The sequence below is a fragment of the Tachysurus vachellii genome, chromosome 2 (genome assembly GCF_030014155.1).
Source record: "Tachysurus vachellii isolate PV-2020 chromosome 2, HZAU_Pvac_v1, whole genome shotgun sequence".
NCBI classification, from domain to species: Eukaryota; Metazoa; Chordata; class Actinopteri; order Siluriformes; family Bagridae; genus Tachysurus; species Tachysurus vachellii.
The window spans coordinates 8,747,584-8,767,997 of record NC_083461.1 but is presented as its reverse complement, the minus strand read 5'-3'; the positions used below and the strand labels follow the sequence as shown (position 1 = coordinate 8,767,997).

Genomic DNA, 20,414 nt, shown 5'->3' with positions numbered 1-20,414 from the left:
ATTTCACAAGCTCTCACCTGATTGGTTGGTGTTGTGCGCGTCATGAAACGTGGGAACAGCAGGAAAAAAATGAACACAAGGAAGAAGTTCACAGCGTTTCACCACCTTTGTTGCTTCGTACTGATTGTTTACTGTGTGTCGGATCTACAACAACTGTTCATTTTCGGTTGTTTTGAGGGATCCAGGGTGCTTATTTGTAAAGAAAAGTTATTCTAGGATGTGGGACACAGTGCAGGCTTTAAATGTGTAAATGCATGGACTGTGATTAGTTCTTGTTGTTAAAAAGTGAAAGTGGATTCATCATCATCATCATCATCATCTCCATGGATTATATAAATCCCCTAGAGCAGAATAAGAGACAGCGGGATCAAGAACACAGCCAATGGGAAAGCCAGGCGGTAAATATGCCCTGTTTTATAGAGATACCAGTTGTTCAGCTTATAACAAATTAACTGTATCTCTATCTAGTTAACTAATAAATAAATAAATATATATATATATATATATATATATATATATATATATATATATATATATATATATATATATATATAGAGAGAGAGAGAGAGAGAGAGAGAGAGAGAGAGAGAAATTACTGATCAGAAGGTCATGGGTTCGAATCCCAGGTCCACCAAGCTGTCACTGGTTGGGTCTCTGATCAAGTATCAAGTTTGACTATTATATAGTTATCTGGTTTCCTTTGACATCCAACAACATACCTACAAAAGTAGCTTGATGATACCTTTATTTATAGTATGCTTACAAAAATAAATTAACATTGAAAAGCAGAATGAAAATCTTTTTATGACATCAGTTATCACAACAGCAGTATGATTAGATATCATCATATTATCCAGCCAACTGCTATTGGTAATTATTATAGTAATTTTGGCTTATACAGGACTTACAGCCATCAATTTTGTGTTATGAGCACTCACAACTGTCTAAAATATATTATATAGTTATCTGGTTTCCTTTGGCATCCAACAACATGCCAACACAACATACCCTCCAACTGACTCGAAAACTTGTGTTTGCAAAAATACATAAGGAAACGGAGGCAGAGCTCATGTCAGGGCTGGAAAATAATTAAATGGCAAAACTAGCTAGGATGGGCCTGTCATGGAAACATTGTGATTATTAGATTGTCAGGGGTTGTGGTTAAGGTGTTAAACTACTGATTGGAAGGTCATGAGTTTGAATCCCAGGTCCGCCAATCTGACACTGCCGGGCTCCAGAGCAAGGCCCTTAAACCTCAATTGCTCAGTTGTATAAATTGAAATAAAAATATAAGTCACTCTGAATAAGGGTGTCTGCTAAATGCTGTAAATGTAATGTACATGTATGTATGTAATGCATTGTACTTAATATGAAGCCAAATTGTCTCTTAACTCATAATTATTAAAGGCAGGAACACCTTGAGTTTAAACTGTTTCTATTGCTTTAGTACTAATTACTTTCGAATTACTACTTCCAACTATAACTTTTGCATCTCTGAAAGTTTCTTGTTTATTGTAATTTCGATGAAACCCATGCAATTGAAATGACTTCAAAAGCATTTAAATATTTTCTTAAGATTCCTACAACAGGCTTTTCTTTTGATTAGATAAAAAACAACTTGCAGAGACATTGTAACTAACAGGTCGTTTATTTCGGACTCCCCTTCTCTGCCCTTGTTAGAATGACTCTCAACTAATGTGGAGTACTATTATTAGCAGATATAAATTATAACTCAGAGAGTGGTATGCTGCTGTAGGCCTACAGAAGGTCTCTGACTTGTTGATGTTGCTTTGACTTGGTGTCTCATTGTCTGCCTTCGCTTAATTACATGTAAGAAAAGAACATGCACCGAATTGGTAAGATGCATCGAGGTCAAATGTGATGTTATGATGGACAGTCAAATGGACCCATGGGACACTCAACAAGTTGGCCATCAAAACGGCGCCAGTCCAAATCACCGCATCACTGCTATGGTAAGAATGTCGACCTCAGCTGCTTGCTGTTGTACAGTGTTTAGAAAGCCCTTGGGAAACTCTGAGTCACTAGTACAAAGTACTAAGGGGAAAGCCATAAAAATGGCTTACAATAGAGATAAGCACTGTCTCAACAGTTAAAGGGGATTGGTCATAATATTTAATCTTTGTTCTATTTGACTGATTACCATAACACAATATTTGAAAACATTTCCATGACATAATGGTATATGTATGCTAACAAATACAGAAAAAGAGACTGTAAGGAAGTAGCTCGATGATACATTTATAATATGCTTACAAAAATAAATTAACATTGAAAAGCAGAATGAAAATCGTTTTGTGACATCAGTTATCACAACAGCAGTATGATTCGATATCATCATATTATCCAGCCAACTGCTATTGGTAATTATTATAGTAATCTTGGCCTATACAGGACTTTGTCAATTTTGTATTATGAATATGAGCATCCACAACCATCTAAAATATATAGTTATCTGGTTTCCTTTGACGTCCAAAAACATGCCAACACAACATACCCTCCAACTGACTCGAAATTTGTGTTTGCAAAAATACATAAGGAAACTTGTGCTTATGAAACTCTGATCCATGTGGAGGCAGAGCTCATGTCAAGGCTGGAAAATAATTTAATGGCAAAACTAGCTAGGCTGAGCCTGTCATGGAAACATTGTGATTAACAGATTGTCAGGGGTTGTGGTTGCTTAGTGGTTAAGGTGTTAGACTAAAGATTGAAAGGTTGCAAGTTTGACTCCCAGGTACAACAAGCTGCCAATGCTGGGCCCCTGAGAAAGGCCCTTAACCCTTGATTGCTCAGTTGTATTAAAAAATGTAAGTCTTTCTGGATATGGGTGTCTATCAAATGGTGTAAACTTACAAGCTTGTCATCAGGCACAAAATCGCTAAAAGTATAATAATATGGTTGGTATAGATCTTGTAACACACTTAAACCTTACAAATGCCAAACACCACTGTTTCTGCTCCCAGTCCTGGATGACAAAGAAGGAGGGTTGGTCGTCTGCCGAGGGGCTGTAACACCAGACCGGAATGCCAAGAAGTGCCACATTCAATTGCCAAGCATTCAGAAGTATTTTCCCAAACTCTAGCAGCATCCATAACAACGTGCTGGCTCCAAGGTCACCCGGAACTAGTGAACAAAACGAGAGGCAAACTGCCTCTTCACTCAAAAAATAAACATAGAAGAAATCTGGGTTAGGATTTTATATCTAAGATCTGTGTTAGTTAGTGTATTTACTAGTGTTGTAATATGGTCACAGTGAAACTGACTTTCAACTTTGTATATGTGAACCTTTCTGTAGGTTCTTGGCACAACTCAGCAGCCATGTCCCAGGTGTATGGCTGGAGAACCGGTAAGCTTTACAACCTTTTGTTTTTCATTTGTCAAGAAAAAAGTAAGGTAATGCTTGTGTAATACGCTTGTGTAATTGTTAGGCTGCGGTTCCGGGATAAGTGAACAAATTCTGAGTATGGGTCACCATACTTAGCCGTATGTCACGTCACTTTCACTTACAGAATGTCTTTGTATGTCGTAGCATTACATTTTTACATTACAGCGAGCCGCATTGAATATATAGTGTGTAGGCTTGAGTGGAAGTACTGGAGTGTCCTGAACGAAGCCCTGACATTAACCCCACTGAACACCTTTTGGATGATATGAAACACTGACTGTGCACTAGGCCTTCTCATATAACATCAGTACCTGTCCTCACTAATGCTCATGTCGCTGAATTTGCTTGACATATCTTATTAAGTTTTCTTTCTATCGAAGTTCTCCCACACCACCTCATTCCTACACTCCCTCGTCTAGCTCCTGGTAGCTGCCTGCATCAGGTTTAAACCAGGCTTGTCTGGTCACACCATCTCTCAGGTTAAAGGAAGGCATGCATAAAGACGCTTCTGTGTTCTGGTTCCTAGGTGGTGGAATACACTACCCTAGATGTCAAGTGGATGATGGTGTCTGAAAAATGACATAGATGAAAATGTAAACGTATAGAAAATTCACCACAGTCATGCTTCACAAACTCTTCCCAGGGAAACAACATCTGATGTTCAGCAAGCTCATATGAATGTAATGGTCATGTTCGCACGTACTTTTGGCCATGCAGCGTATTTTATCAAGTTTTCCCACTATTTATTTACTGTATAGACGTTCTGCATCCTTGCTGAATCTCGAATGGCAAGTTAACTTCATTTAGGTCAATGAATTATAATTTCCTGCTTGGCATTTTAAAAGAGCGCATCATGACCGAAACACACACACACACACACACACACACACACTCACACAGATTCTGATATTAAACGTCAGGCATAAACATTTACACGAATACTATTTAATGAAATATGAAAAGAATGTTTTACCTCATTTCCTCAGATAGATTTGATCAGATGTATACTAGTTGGATTATTAGCGGATTATTCGTCAAAGTGGAGCTATCGCTTTATTTTGAGATTATTTTGAATTTGCCGGCAGCGTAAATGCCAGGATTCCGATGACTTTGGGAATTTCTTACTTTTGGAAAATCGATGCAAGTTCACGACAATAAAGAAATGCACATCTGATACGCTTTACCTGCAGGCCGTAGCGCCTAGCGTCTGATCTCGCCGCCGTGCTCTTTTGATCCGTCTTAGCCGAAGTCAGCATATATGAATATCAATCGCAAAGGGTTAATGAACATAACATGCACAAAGGTGACCTGTGTCACATCAATGTTTGCTCTGTGTCTCTCTCCCAGGGCCATATAAATCATATCATGCAGAGGTATTGATCATGAGGTCAGACAGGTCCTGGAGAAGATGAATAAGGAAGCAGACTGCACGGATCTCTGGGAGTCAAGGAGCAGCCTGCACTTTGGCCAGTTCATATCACAACACGTTTTGTGCCTTATTTATCATCGCAAGTACTCGACTTCTCCGTTCTAATGTAGCCTGTGTGTGTTTTTATTTCTATTTAATATACCAGCACTGATTTAATGGAAGGGCATGCCACAGGTAATTTACTAGTCATTTCAGGTTATCACATTCAATACGAGTGCTAATTTAGATACTACAGTGTAGTATGCAGGGCATTTAATGATGATTTATAGCTGCATTTCTTGTCATTTGTGTATTTAGTGTAGACTAAATGAGTTCACGTTATTTCTATGTCTAAGGGATTGTGTAGAATCAAAAGTTTAGAAGGGAATGTTTTAATCAAATCCGTAATAGTCTTCTTGTTTTTATTAACTGCATTAGGTTAGATATAATGCATAAAATCATACTTTTTTCTATTCTAGAAATTGTAAAATCTGGCCAGTTGTTAAAAATTGCACTGAAATATTTTCTGTTATTATAAAGGCTTTGGTTCTTTGTAGAATTTAATAACAAAATGTATAGTTTTGTTTATTTTTTTCTGTTTCCATGCTGTTGTCTGAATAATTCATTGTGAACATAAAGCGGGGAAAAAAAAACAGATTTTTATTTTTGTTTGTTTCGTTATTTTTCTTTTTTTTTTTTTGTTAGCGACAATTTTTAACACTATGTAGTTGTGTAACGCTTGACGTAAATGCTGATTTGATGAACATTTAGTTTGCTGTTTATAGTTTTGGTGTTAGATTTCCATCCACGGTATCAGTTCGATTCTCCAAAAGGTTCCTAGAGGATAACTTGCAAGGTTTTATATCAAGCTCTTAAGGACAGATTTTTTTTTTTCTTTTAAATTCTAAAAATGTGCTTTCCCCAACAAACACCAGGTGGTGCCACAACCCTCAGAACCGTCACCTACCCACACACGACCATCCACATTTAATTAATCACCACATTGCTCAGGTCTTATAGCAAGCTGAACCCATAATCAAAAAGATTGCTGGCATGTTCAACTGAATCCATCACAAAGCAACCTTTCTACAGTTTGGTTGCTGTATGATTTCTTCTGATAAACTGAATTTACATCTTATCAACTATAATTTAGTCTTCAAAAAGGAAACAGAAAATTTACATTTGACTTTATTGTGGCTTGATGAAAGGAAAAGCTTTTTATCCGTATTCTCGGAGGAGATGTGCTTCTCAATTTGACATAAGCGTCTTTCATCCAATTTAGCCAGCTCGGTCTAGCGCTGCTCTACGTTTTATGAGTCGCTCATAAAATAGCCCTCCCATTCCACAGACTTATAATGCTGCCTGTGTTGCAATGAATTCATAAGTCATAGTTTCTGCACTTGTAAGTTATAAAGGAATTATTTCGGCTCACGAGAAGCCGCGGGGATAGCTGGAAGTTTGTGGTAAGTCAACCAAGATGGATTTAAGTGTATTACCAGCTCAATCTTGTCCGTCCTCCCCCAGTGTTGCCTCTTGTTGCCTGAGAAATGAGAGAGCGAGCGCACTCAGACAAAGCTTGACCTCCAGGGACTGGCTCTCACAGCCTAGATTTTCAATAATGTGGGACAATAAGGCTTTAGGCCCCTAACCTGCTGCAATATGCTACAAGTGTAAAGAGCTTAGCCACTAATAAAGTAGCCGGTGAGTGTGTGTGTGTGTGGGGGAGCTCATCTTTGGAAAACTCATATTTGGAGATCAAGTGTGATGAGATGTTGTGCAGAGGTTGGAGGCAGAGCTGCAACTGGAGCTGGTCAACCTCAGCAATTGCCATTTGACATGTTGGATATGAATGAGGGGCTCTATGTCAATCCCCTCTGAGGCTTTATGACAGGTGTACATCTGTTTACTTTGATGTCAGCTTTTTGGCTTCATAAAGACATTTTTCTTCTCTCCGTTGCTTGCTTGCAGTGACCTGTTTCTGCAGCTTCTATAAGAGAGCCAGGCTGCTGGTCTGTTCCTCGGGGAGGTGAACGGCTATTATGGCTTTATTGTGGAGATCAGCAGGTCATGCAGCATGCCGTACATGCACAAAGGGAACATTTCCGCTTATATTTTCCCCGGTCATCAACATGGAGATGAAGACAATCATAAAGGGCATTGTCCTCGAACATGCAAACAAGCAACAAACCTACATACAGTATATGTTACAGGACTACTTCACAGTTTGGGTTTTAGCATGTTGCGTAATAAACAGTAAACAAACGAATTTTGAGGGTCTTTCTTATAAAAGAGAGCGAAGACAACATGACGGAGTGACTTTAAAAAATCAGTTTTTCTTAATGCTTTCGTTCTCCTAACATCAGCCTGCTCTTTTCATGTCTGTATCCTTTGCCAGATCACATATACTCTTACTCACTTTGTTTATTAGTCTTTGATCCACAATATTCCAGGCTAAGTTACACCCATGCACTGCAAGGTGAACCTATCGTCATTGTTCCCTATAGGAACCCAATACCCGTGGAGCCTTCCCTCTCGGTGCACAAAAAACTCACCTCTTTTAGTAACAGAATTCTCCAAAGATGCTGAACAAAAGGTCACACACAAAGACACAATTTTATGCTCCTTTAATGAGTCAAATTTGCTCTTCTTTTCAGACACCGCCTCAGTGTTCACTTTAAGATACACAGTAGATAACCAAGCCAGGAGCTTGTGCAATCCATAGAAAAGTGTGTAATTGATGGAATTCAGATAAAATCGTTGATTGTCATCTCTAACACTGAAAGAAGAAAGTAGCTGGAGTGATGTAATTGAACTCTTTACAATTCTGCTTTAATTCTCTGTATAATAAAAATAGGTGCATCTTGGAAGAAATTAACTTCCTGCAGGATGAAGGATTATGTATAGACGTCTGCACATTGTGTCGAATGATCACCTATGGACAAGGAATCTTCAGAAACCTTTGACCTTGTCATGTTAACAATCTGATTTTTTTTATATATATATTTTTTTAAATGTAGTGTGAAAATGGATGTCCATAGATCATACTTTATTTATTTATTTACATTTACATCATTTAGCAGACGCCCTTATCCAGAGCAACTTACATTTTTCATCTCATTTTTATACAACTGAGGGTTAAGGGCCTTGCTCAGGGGCCCAGCAGTGGCAGCCTGCTGGAAGTGAGAATCGAACTCACAACCTTCCGATTGGTAGCCCGCCACCTTAACCGCTAGGCTACCACATGCCTACCACATAACGAGGAATACCTTGTTATTCATTTCATGCACCAAGAATCCTTTTTTTTTTTTTTTTTTTTTTTGTTAGAGCTATATAGGTGTTATACGAACTGCATGAACTGACTTTCGAAAAATTGAAAGAAAAGGAAACGAGCGTGATGGAGGCAAAATTAAGACAATTTACAAATCTTTAAAAAAAAAAAAACAAAAAAAAATGGCGGTAGATTTATGCTCTGCATGTTTCATCTCTAATAGCAATGTGCATCACGAACAGGATTTAGAAAAGAAAAATAAACCTGAAATGTATCATTATACTGACTGATGGCTTTACAAATAATTAGTATTTCCATTGCAGGCATTATATCTGAAATATGTATCTTATATTCATCATAGGCATTATGTCTATTGTGATGCAGTTACCCCTAAGTACTGAAATCATCTGTGAAGTATAAACTCTTCCAGCTGTTATTTATGCCAGATTTGACTTCCTAGGTGTTTCTTCAGTATTTTGATTTCTGCTCTCCTTACTGCAAATATGTCGTCCTGCTGTAACCTACAGTATAGTTCTATTTAGATCTTATTCATTTAAAATGAAACAAACACTAAATCATGGAAAAAAAGCAATTTATTTTGTAACAGCTTATATTTCAGTACAACTCTTTCTCTTGGGATTTTTTTTTCCTTGCTGGAAAACAATGACAGGACTGATGCTCGTGTGTTTTTAGGTTATTTACTTAGCTGGATCACCTCTGTGGCTCTCAGTGAGCCTTGACAGTGCTCAGAGCTCTCTCGGCGCTCAAAGCAATCCCCCACAGACTTATGCAATGTACACGGAGCCATGAAAGGGTGCAGAACGCTGCTGTCAGTCAGCAGTGGGCCTGATCTAATGGATGAGCTGTTGAAAGTGTTAAAGCACACACACACACACATGCATACACATACAAAGGCCCATCCTGAGCTGTCGAACACCAGGTTGTGTCAGAAGGTTTGAAAAGAGCCAACGCAGGAGGACGGCCGTCGCCGAACGAGGTCTTTCATCTTCCCTCACACTCCTGATAAAGAGCTGTAAGCATATTATGAATTAATAATGCTGGTGGCGTTCTCAAAGCCTCACGTCGTGTTTGTATCTGACGATCATTCCAGTGCAAATGTGTTTGGAGGTGTTTACCAAGGAGGAGGCGCACACCTTTGCTTTAAAGGTTAAATCAAATCCGAGTTAACAGGGGTGAAGCCACAGCGACTCCACTGGGAGAAAGAAAGAGCAAAGAGAATAAACACAGGCTCTTCTGATGCACAGAAAACTTCACAGATCAGACCTGCCAATTCATTTTCCCACATTTTCATCTTCATTCAGCTCAGAAATACGTAGGAACCAAGTAGCTGCCTTCACAGCTTATAAGCATCAACATGGAGCTTTTACAGTAATGTAAAAATTTAACAAATAAAAATAAACATTTCACCAGTCAGTTCATGCTGTCTTTTAATATACAATGCATTTTTTCTTCAAGGTCATATTACATACATATTACGCACAGCAATGCTGATTTTTATTACATAACAATACATTATTTCAGCAATCACTATACTGACCAATATTCAGAACAGTATAAAAACGACATCAGTTTCAGCACAGATTCAGACATCAGAATATTCATAAGATTAAATAATATATGCAGCCTGGATTGATATTTCAGTAAATCATAGTAGGTGTTGTTTATGTCTTTTTAAAGAGCAAAAGATCATCAGCCACTTAGGAAGAGATGTGCTGAGGAGATTGATGAGTCTTAAGGAAATGATAACATGCCGATTTTCGGTGATGTACCTACTCTAAATTAATTTGAATTAGTAAATCAATGAGTCTGGATTGGAGATTGTTTTAGTAATTTACTAATTCTCCTAGATTTTTAATTGACATTCGCAGTCCCAGTTTAACAGAAGAGCAACTCAGTAAATCTGTAGGTCCTGACTTGAATTTTTCCCGCCAGTCTGACATGATAATTCACAGTAAAGCTACAACAATATATGATTGAATTGATTCAGCACACTAATTAGCCTTCTTGTGTTTCTTTTACTTTTACATGTGTACCCACCCACACGCTCATTAGATTTCTTTGCTGTTCTGTTGTTTACATGTTTGCGGTCTCCTCTTAACACTAACTGGAAAATAAATCCCATAAATGCCTGTGCAGCAAGGTTTACAGCACCGCATTCGCTCTCAATGAACAAAATTACACTAAACAACAAACAAACACACTCTTGGCTCGGTCCCTGTGATCAAAGCTTTGGCTGCCTAATCTAGCCAATTAATCTATTTATCAGCAGTGCACTAATGAATATGCAGTCCATATGCTTTTTTTCCAACACACTGCCTCCCTCCAAGTCTGAAAGTGGGACAACGCTCCATGCGGGTGATGTGTTCGGCAGCGCGGTAATGCCATAGTTCATCACTGAGCTGGTGAAATCAGAGTAAATGGAGATTAGTGCGAATGAGTGCCTAAAATCTCTCAATCACATGCGCTCACAAGCCGGAGTGCACTCACACAAACACGCGAACGCACACATTCACACACGCCTGAGATGCGAAATTGAGGGTAAAGGCTTTGGAACGCAGATGTTGAATTTCACTGTTTAATTTAAACATTCTGCCAGGTTTTTTATGCTCCTTCTTCACTGTTTTGCCACCTTGGAGGTCCCTAGCCACTCGCTGCACCGCTGTGCAAAGCTGCCAGTGATTATTTTTAGCTTTTGCTTGGCTTTTTTTTTCACAGCAAACTCTCATCCTTTTTCCTCTGTGTTAATAATGTAGGATTCACACATCAGAATTAGTTTTATATTGTTCAAATACTCAAGTGGAGGATGAGCTGCCTCAGACTGCTAGTTTCTTAGCGAGCAGAACACTGCTTATGGAGTGTTCAAGGAATGAATCACACAAGCATATCAGATGCGTTCTGTAAGATAAATACCACACAATACATTCAGATACACAGTATGAGTGTAGAATAAAAACAATATAAAAGTAATGTTTCAAAACGCATTCACTAATCCATATAATCACTATAGTTTGTTAAGTATCCATGACTGATATTATATGATAAAGGAAATCCAAATGTGAAATAGATTCATTTGTAGATTAATCCATAAAATAAAAAATGAAAAAAATCACTGGCTCAAAAATGCATGCGCGTAGCACGTTATCGAATGCGTCATTGCTGTTGTCCTGCTGAAGTCTTTATTGGGGAGAAGGCAGCTCTTTCCTCTTGGTGTAAGAGGAACTCTCACCTTTATGAGGCTACCGACACTTTACTACCGCTAAGGGACTTGGCAATCGAGCAGGCACTTTCCAGCCTGTTTCCACACAAAACCATTTCAGCTTCCCATACGCTTCTGAAAAACCTTACCGTCAAATTCATTTCTGGAATTGACCAAAGAAAACTAAACAAACACATAATCCTTTCAGCTGGGTAAGGGTGTAAATTAAAACAGCAGTGCAGAAGCAAACAAGGCATGATATGCAATCAACCTGTTAAATAATATCTATAAATAATTGCTGTGAAAGGTTTATATATATATATCAAGGTTTTGTTTTTTAATGATAATGCATTGACCAACAGTACACATGGCTACATGCTGACCTGACATGATGGTCATGTAATATCACAGGCCTCTAAGTGAGTGCACCGGCTCGCCCTCATGTCATAACCAGTGGGTTATGAAGTACAGCGTGTTATTGCAGTAGGGGAATGAGTGAACCTTCACCCCAACACACCCACCCACACACACACACACACACATTCTACAGAAGCAGATGGAGAATTACATTTAGATACAGCAGAACAGTCACAATTAATCCCACTACACACATTTAAAATTCTTTATATTTCCTGTATCTCTATAGAGTTTTTGACCAATTTTCTATACAGGAAAGTCACATAATGATATTATCTAGTACATTTGCCAGACTGAAACTTATATTACTTAATATTATAATAAACTTCTTCTACCATTTATACTACTAATACTACTTCTACTAATACTACTACCACCACCACCACCACCACTTCTACTACTACTACTACTACTGCTACTACCACTAATAATAATAATAATAATAATAATAATAATAATAATAATAATAATAATAATAATAATAATAATAATAATAAAGTGTTTTAAATTCACTTTTCAAAATGAAAATAATGAGAATTGAAAATAACAATCAGATTGTCTCATATAATAAATAAATAAATATCAATAATTTAGAACAACAATCCATGAATTGCTACTAACATATTCTGTAAAAAAAAAAAATGATTCAGCTATTATAGAACAATTAATACTGATATTTGAATGAAATCATTAAACTAAATAAAATAATAAAATATATTTAAAAATTAAACAATTCCATTCACAAGGACTGAATAAAGACATTTGTGGTTGTGTATACCACAAGATGCCACGTGAAATAAAGTGGAAAGATGTAGTATATTGGTTTTAAATAAATCAGTATGACAAGAGAGTGTTACTTGTATTTGCTAATGTGAGCTAGAATGCTTTATTGGATCTTACGTCTTAGGCAGATATATTATTATTGACATAAATTGTTTGGCTTCACTTGCCAAGTTAGATAAAGAACATTAGGTAACACATGTCTTTGGTTATCATCTGTGTTGGCTGAGCTTCAACGCATCTATCTATAGCCAAATATCAGCAAGCTATGAGTGTGATAAACTCTACATAATCCACCGACCCTCACACATGACTGAAAGCAGCTGCTCTGGGTCCAGTGGGGAGGCAAAAAATACACTCGTAGGAAAAAAAAATGTGCACTAAATTGTACCTTACACACCTTTAGTGTGTCTATTTTACACGGGAAAGCTTTAAAAGCTTTGCTGTAATTAAATAAGAAGCACCTTAAATCATTTAAAATGCACATTATTTTAAATGTTTTGTGAATATCACACTTACACAATAATGTGCATAACAGGAGTTATTTTTTTAAATTAAACTACATTTTTTGCAATAGTTTTAGGAATGTGTAAATAACCTGAATTCCAAGTTAAATGTGAATTGCTTTAACTATAGATCCCAAATTTCTTATTTCACTCTAATCATTACTGATAATAAGGATCACAGTTTTACATTTTGTCACATCAATAGATCTTGCTGTCCTTATTCTGTGACACACATGTGACTAAGAAAAAAGTTTTTTGCTCTTCTCAAAGAGTTGTAACCGATTATGAAAATTCAATTTATTTATTTTGGCTATTTAAAATATCATTATGAAATGAGCAGAAACAATAGATGCACTTTTATAATTCTAAAAAAAGTGACTTGTTAATAAATAGATTTTTGAATATTGCTAATTGTAAATTAAATATTATTAAAATAGCTGCAGGATTTGCAGAATCTGATTGTTAACATTATGTTTTACTTCCAGTGCTTTCCAACCGACATTTGTGTGCATTTCTATGAGTGTGTAAGAAATACTGAATATTTAAACCTACTTTAAAAAGAATCATGAGGGGATTGATTATGCAAAACGTATTTTTTTTTTAAATTATTGCACATCCTACTTTTTCGGGTACTCGTGTTTTATGATGCAACACATTTATTGATTCAATTGAGTTTTAATTGTATATTTTTATCTTCTACATTTGGACGTTGTCACAAAGCAGCTCGACAGAACTATATAACTTCATATAAACTCTCTAGAAAATAAAGACTAATAAATTTTTTTCATCACCATCATCATCACCACCACCATCATCATCATCATCATCATCGTCATCATCATCATCATTAATATTTGACCCTCGTATTCCAATCCCTTGAAACTTTAGAGCATATAAAAAAATATTATTTCATCATTTGCCAATAGCTATTATTATTATTCTCTTATTAAAACTATCACATTTGATCAATGAATAACTGTTATGAGTATTAATGATTAGTCGCTTTGTTATTTCTGCTGTAAAGGTGTCTGATATAACGATGCTTTAGTTCCTTCATCCTATCAGCAGGGGGCGCCCTGTCACCACAGAAAAAGCACTTTTTTCACTTCAACATTCACCGAGTGAACCTGCACAAAGTGGCTTAGATCATTCGTGTTCAATTGTTTCCTTTTCAATCCATTCGGAGATTTTGTACAATTTTAAAAGTAGGTCAAATGCGACTCATCAAGGACATGGAGTTATTTGGATTTGGAGCTTTTAACCTGTGTTTTAAATCTCCCTTACACACACACACACACACGCACACACACACCTACGCGTGCAGGTGCAGTGTGCGCCCTCGTTCCTTTAATTACTGCAGTAAACTTTTTTTTAATCACGGAGTTTTACGCACAAGGATCTGGAAAGTCGGAGTGAGGTGGGGCTCTCTTTTCCGTCCCCATTTCCACTGGATATTTTACATGTTAATTATCTCGAATGGCTTTTGCTTTCTTTATTCATATTTTCTCCGCTTGGCCCTTTCTCTCCTCTCCTCTTTCCTCTCTTCATGTGGGTGTAGCCCGAGGCCGCGCCGCAGGCTCCCCTCTTCATTTCAACTGCAGAATGGAAATGCTAATTACACGGCGGCCGAGCCCGACACACACACACACACACACACACACACACACCATTTTCATTTAAACTCATTTCAAATCAGGAAGTGTTCTTCACACACCATATTCGTTACAATTAAAATGAAAGAAATAACAGTTTAACATACTACCACTACTACTACTACTACTACTACTACTACTACTACTACTAATAATAATAATAATAATAATAATAATAATAGTAATAATAATAATAATAATAATAATGCAAGTAATTTCGTTTCTGATTTTGAAACAGCTGTTTGCAGGTGTGTATGTGTGAGTATCATGAGCATACAGATGTTGCGTATACATATTTTCTGTTATCATTACAACAGCCTGTAGGTTTTACGCACCCCCTTTGACAGTATATGATTTCATATTAAATGCAGCATCTGTTCGAGCATGTTATGCCTTATCAAAGGTTCTAACTTCATTTCCAGTGAGTGTGCAGCCGAACTTCTAATTGCCGCCTGCATTGTACTGGGACATCTGGACTGAGTGTATCAAAGCCGGCAAAGCGCGTCCCAGTGGCTGCCGAAAAAAAATCATCTGAGTTAATTAGCGCGATGCATGTTTAATTAAAGCCAATTACAATATCTAAAATTACCTAATCGAAACCTGTTTTTTTTTTCATACAGTGAAGGTGCCCTCAATCCCTGATGTTCATCACACAATAACAGCTTCTTTCTGTAAATAAAATCAAGCAACGATGATTAAATGGACGCTAAATCCATGCATTATTATTATTATTATTATTATTATTATTATTATTATTATTATTATTATATTACGCATTAACTGTAGTTGTCTGTATATAACGGAATAAATTAACCGTGGAATTTTGACCGCATCTGATTTTCCCGGATTCTCTACTCACTTCATTCCTCGCGCATGATCTACATGTCTTTAATAAATAACTTCTTTTATGCAGGCTATTATTAGGGTGATTTAAATATACGCGATGTAAATTATCCCAATAAAAGCCGAATCATGTAAATTCATGCACTGTATATTTATATATTGAATAATGTTGCAAAGTGTTATGGGTTACTGATCTCAGGTTTGAAAATGCATTACACAATCTGAGCAAAAGGAGGCGCTCTTTATCAAATTTCAAGTAAATGTCTGCTTGTGCAAAAAAAAAAAAGTCATGCAAATCTTCTCCTTGGAAAAATAATCTTCACTTGCCACCTCTTTCCTCTCACAGTTCCTTTCCACATATCTCAGAGATCATTAACACGTCTGTTACAACGCCTGATTTCACCGGGCTGAATAAAACTGTTATTTCTTTCTTTCTTTCTTTCTTTCTTTCTTTCTTTCTTTCGAATATGCGAAAAGAAGTATTTCTCTCTTTATTTTAGGCATAGTTTTTTTCATGAAAGTCTCTTTCCGATTAATAAGAAAATTTCAGTATACAATTTTGATTATTTATATATATATATATATATATATATGTGTGTGTGTGTGTGTGTGTGTGTGTGTGTGTGTGTGTGTGTGCGTGCGTGTAGTTTATAAAATTAAATATAAATAGTTATACAAAAAAATCTGATGTTTCTTTACATATTTCACATGTATATTAGTCATTATTTAATCTCAACAATTCTAATTACTATTAAAGGGAAATAGATCTTTTTTAACTCCACTTTATCTATTGGAGAAGCCATTAGTGTGATGATCAGAGCTGTGACGAGCGCGCAACAGTTTCAGCGTCACAGTCCTGAATGATTGATTCACTTTGTGCTTACACACACACGCATACATACACGCACACATACACGCACACATACACGCACACACACACATACACACACACGCACACATACACGCACACATACACGCACACATACACACATACACACACACAAACAAAAAACGGTCTACAAAATGTCTTCTGGTTTTCAACATTTGATGATCTTTTTTACATGCAGCGCAAATTCCAGCTTTTTGTCACATGCCCACTGCATGTAAGTGAAACGAAGAAATGATGTTATGGTATTTTAAACTGTCGTGTGGTGATCAGTTAATGACCAGTATTCTTGCTACATTACACTACATTAGCTGTGTCATGGTGGCTGATAGGTGGGCCACAAATCACATCACACTGGGTTACTGAGACTTTTACGCTCGATCATTGTGAGCACGCATGAGGTCAGCAAGTATCTGTGGTCTGTCTGCTATCACCCAAATGTTGTTTATATCCAAATGTAAGTATTTAAAGTGCATCTAGGCATAAATACCAATAGTTGTCGATGTAATTTCACCCACAGAAAAGGAAAAAATTTAGGAAGCTTTCTAGTAATCCTAGAAGAAAGCATCACTTCTTTTTGTGGCCCCCAAGGCCCCATTTAAATTACGTTTAAACTACCCACTTAACAACCGTCTAGGACATCATGACAGCGTACTATTATATCAAATCTCTTATAGTTAGCTTAATAGTTACCCGTTTCCTGCATGCCTTTGACGTATGCGTGTCACCACAGGTTACAGTATGCTAGTGTACTATTTTGACATTTGTTTAGTACCAAAGGTATGCGGTTTTGGGTGCACTGACTGTGTAATTTGCGTACTCTTTAATATGGTAGTAGCCTATGCAAATTTGGAAACCAAGCCATTTTATGAACGTGGAGTACTGTTTAGTACGGTAGTTTGAGGGTGGTTTGGGACGTGGCCGAGACTTTGAGGGGATTTGGTGGCTCGGGCACGCGCGGAGGTGGTGGGGGCGCCGGTATGACGAGCAGAGAGGACAGCTGGGCAAGCGGCCATGTGAGCGACCACTCCGCGACATCTGGGAAACCTACTGGCGCGCGGCACGCGCGAATCGGTTGATGTCGCTATTTAAATGCTAATTTTTTTTTTGGAGGTCGGGGATCGTCGAAGCCTCCGGCCCGTAAATGCGCACAAAAGGAGCATTTCGTGTGCACAATAAAGGAGGGAGGAGGGATCGTCTCTTTTCCTTACGAGAGGCGAACATACCGAGGAAAATCTTATTCAGAGCTGCATGACCAACTTTCTCTTTGTCGGCTGTTAGCACACTTTCCGCAAAAGATCTAACATAGGCGACACAAGACAACTAAATCCACCCCCCCCCCCACACACACACCTACATACACGCATTATTATTATTATTATTATTATTATTATTATTATTATTATTATTATTATTATTATTAACGTTGTTATTATTATTATTTGTCATTGTTCTTGCTCTTGTTGTTGATGATGATGATGATGATGATGATTATCTTCGTTGTCAACAATTTTATACAAATTAGCACAAATTCCATAAATGGAAAATCTATAACAAGAAACTAAAAATCAATAAAAATGTACTGTATTGTAACCAGTGTATAACAGTGTTATATATTAGCAGGTGTCTCCTGAGTAATATTTAATAAGTAAATGCCACAATTTTTTACACATTAATACAAGGCCTAGTTTTGCTTTATTAGAAATTTGACTTCTTTTAATCTAGCAAAAGCAATTAAATGGTTACAAAAAAAGGTATTTAAGCTAAAGCCATAAAACTCCAGCGTGTGCTCACAGCATGTCGGAGTGCAGGCGAAACTTGGCGGATTATTGTATTTGGTGCGCACGCTTTCGGCTCCAGATGAGGCTGGAAAATGAGCTGAGATAGATGCAGGCGGAGCAGCTGATTCTCTCTGGCCAGATGGCTCCTGAACACAGATTTGCATTTATTTTCGCCTTAATATCTTCCAAAATAGAGGGGCAGCTGCATTTGTTGTCAAATAAGGTTTAAAACTCCCTTTTTTCAGGAGGGGATCGTTACCTTCGCGATGGGATTGTTGAACTTTTCTCCCCCTCCCCCTCCCCCTCTCTAGTCAACAGTATCAGCTTTAAAAGGATTTAGGCTAAAACCCTAATTTGATAATCAGATTGAAATCGCTTTGGTGTGTAATCTGTATTAAAGATACTGTAGATTGCGGTTAGCCAAGCAGAGAGTAACTGTGGGGGAAATTTACGCACATTTAATATGAAGAAAAAAACATGGGATGTAAAAAGTGGTTTGCATTTCCTAGTAAATCTTTATCACTAATTAGGCTACATGTCTTATTATTTAATTATGAGAGCACAATTTCCTTAATAATAATAATAATAATAATAATAATAATAATAATAATAATAATAATAATAATGATGATGATGATGATGATGATGATGATGATGATGATGAAAAATAAGTGAATCGCAAAAAACTCTGTCAATTTAAGACTGAAGATACAACACCGAGTTAATAATAAACACTCTTTAGTATATTTTATAAAATAATAAATAACATTAAAGCTCTCCATAAAGGCGTTAATATTTTTTTATTATTACAACGAAGAAATTATTACTACTGCTGCTGATAATAATAATAATAATAATAATAATAATAATAATAATAATAATAATAATAATAATAATGTTACATAATTTTATTACTTACGTATTTAACTGGACGAGCAGGCAAGTAATGGACTTTTCAGACGAGCAACAGCTTTGATAATTCACTTATCTTTAGCAATAGTCATTAACCCCCAACACCAGCACAAACAGATTGCTCTCTCACTCTCTAAAACACACATCTCTCCTTCTCTTTCTCTCTTTCTCTTCTCCATCCCCGCATCCCTCCCTCCAGTGCGCTGCGCTCCGGCTCCCCAGATAACCCACATCGGAGTCTCGATTTTCAACCATTCATTAAAATATTAACATCAATACACACCCTGCCAAGTGGCAAAAAAGAGAAAAGAAACACCTTACACTCCCATATCACAAAACTAAATAACCACTGGGCGCATTATTGTCCTTAAAACGCTCTATTTATTATAAAAAGGCTCATGGAGTGAGAGGGTGGACGCAGCGGATCCCACGAGTCCTTCCACAGTTTTCAGATGCAATTTTAGCGCGATTTGCAAAAAAGCTTCGCGGTTTTTCTGAGCATTTGTACGCGACTCGGCACGTGTGTGGATATGTGTGTGAGAAAAAGAGAGAGAGAGAGAGAGTGTGTGTGTAACTGTGTTTTGCACACTTCGCAACCTAACTAGGTTTTAGACCGTTGTGCGCGTTATTCTTCTCCTAACTTCAGCTGCGCATCGCGCTCTTGTGTAGATGATTAGCGCAGCCATTATAGAGGGGAATTTACTGTTAAAAATCTGCACCCGTCAAATAGGCAGCATGATTTTAAAATATAATTCAGTCGTCTTATTGATCTGCGTGCTATGTATCTGACAATCCAGCTCCGTTTGACTTTCATAGCGACACAGGGGCCAATTAGGCATTTGAGATATCCGTCACTGTCATTTGCACGACACGGTGATTGAGCGGATGACAAGGGCCAATAAATGATTTTATTCTGCATGTGAAACCACAACGTGCATGGCTGCACCTAACCCTAACTGCCCTATTCATCTGAGCTCTTACAGAGCTAATAGATAAACGCCCATCCATTTTCACCCTTCACAGTTGTAAAACATTTATCTCCTCCTATGTGCAATAGAATTTTATTTAAACTGCATCACTTTTACGCGTTTATTTCTAAACTAAACCACAAAACAAACAATGGATTATAATTGGCACACTACATGCAAAAGCTGTGCATGTCTTAAGTTTATTTCCCCTCCCCTGATTCGCTTGAGCTCGTGCATGTTTTGAAAAAGGTGAATAGAAAAGTACATCTCGCAGTCTGCTTGTAGTGTGTGTATGTGTACTCACGCGGTACTTGGGCAACGCCAGCGACCGGAAATGTCAGACCCCTTCTCCTCCATATATGGTCAAAACCCC

At 37.3% G+C, this 20,414-nt stretch overlaps 1 protein-coding gene across 1 annotated transcript; it reads left to right on the top strand.

The window, feature by feature from the left end:
- The first annotated feature begins 62 nt into the window (after positions 1-62).
- si:ch211-221j21.3 (uncharacterized) lies at positions 63-5,463 on the top strand. Its single transcript, XM_060895548.1, has 4 exons — positions 63-398; positions 1,836-1,973; positions 3,314-3,364; positions 4,751-5,463. Exons 1-4 carry the CDS (start codon positions 324-326, stop codon positions 4,781-4,783), a joined length of 297 nt encoding a protein of 98 aa, XP_060751531.1. The 5' UTR covers positions 63-323; the 3' UTR covers positions 4,784-5,463.
- The last annotated feature ends 14,951 nt before the right edge of the window (positions 5,464-20,414 follow it).

What these genes read in the sequence shown, in the direction of transcription:
- si:ch211-221j21.3 (XM_060895548.1), top strand. Translation starts at nt 324, where the DNA reads ATGGATTATATAAATCCCCTAGAGCAGAATAAGAGACAGCGGGATCAA. An exon ending in ATCACCGCATCACTGCTATG is followed by an intron (nt 1,974 to 3,313) that starts GTAAGAATGTCG and finishes ACCTTTCTGTAG; the next exon opens with GTTCTTGGCACAACTCAGCA. An exon ending in GGTGTATGGCTGGAGAACCG is followed by an intron (nt 3,365 to 4,750) that starts GTAAGCTTTACA and finishes TCTCTCTCCCAG; the next exon opens with GGCCATATAAATCATATCAT.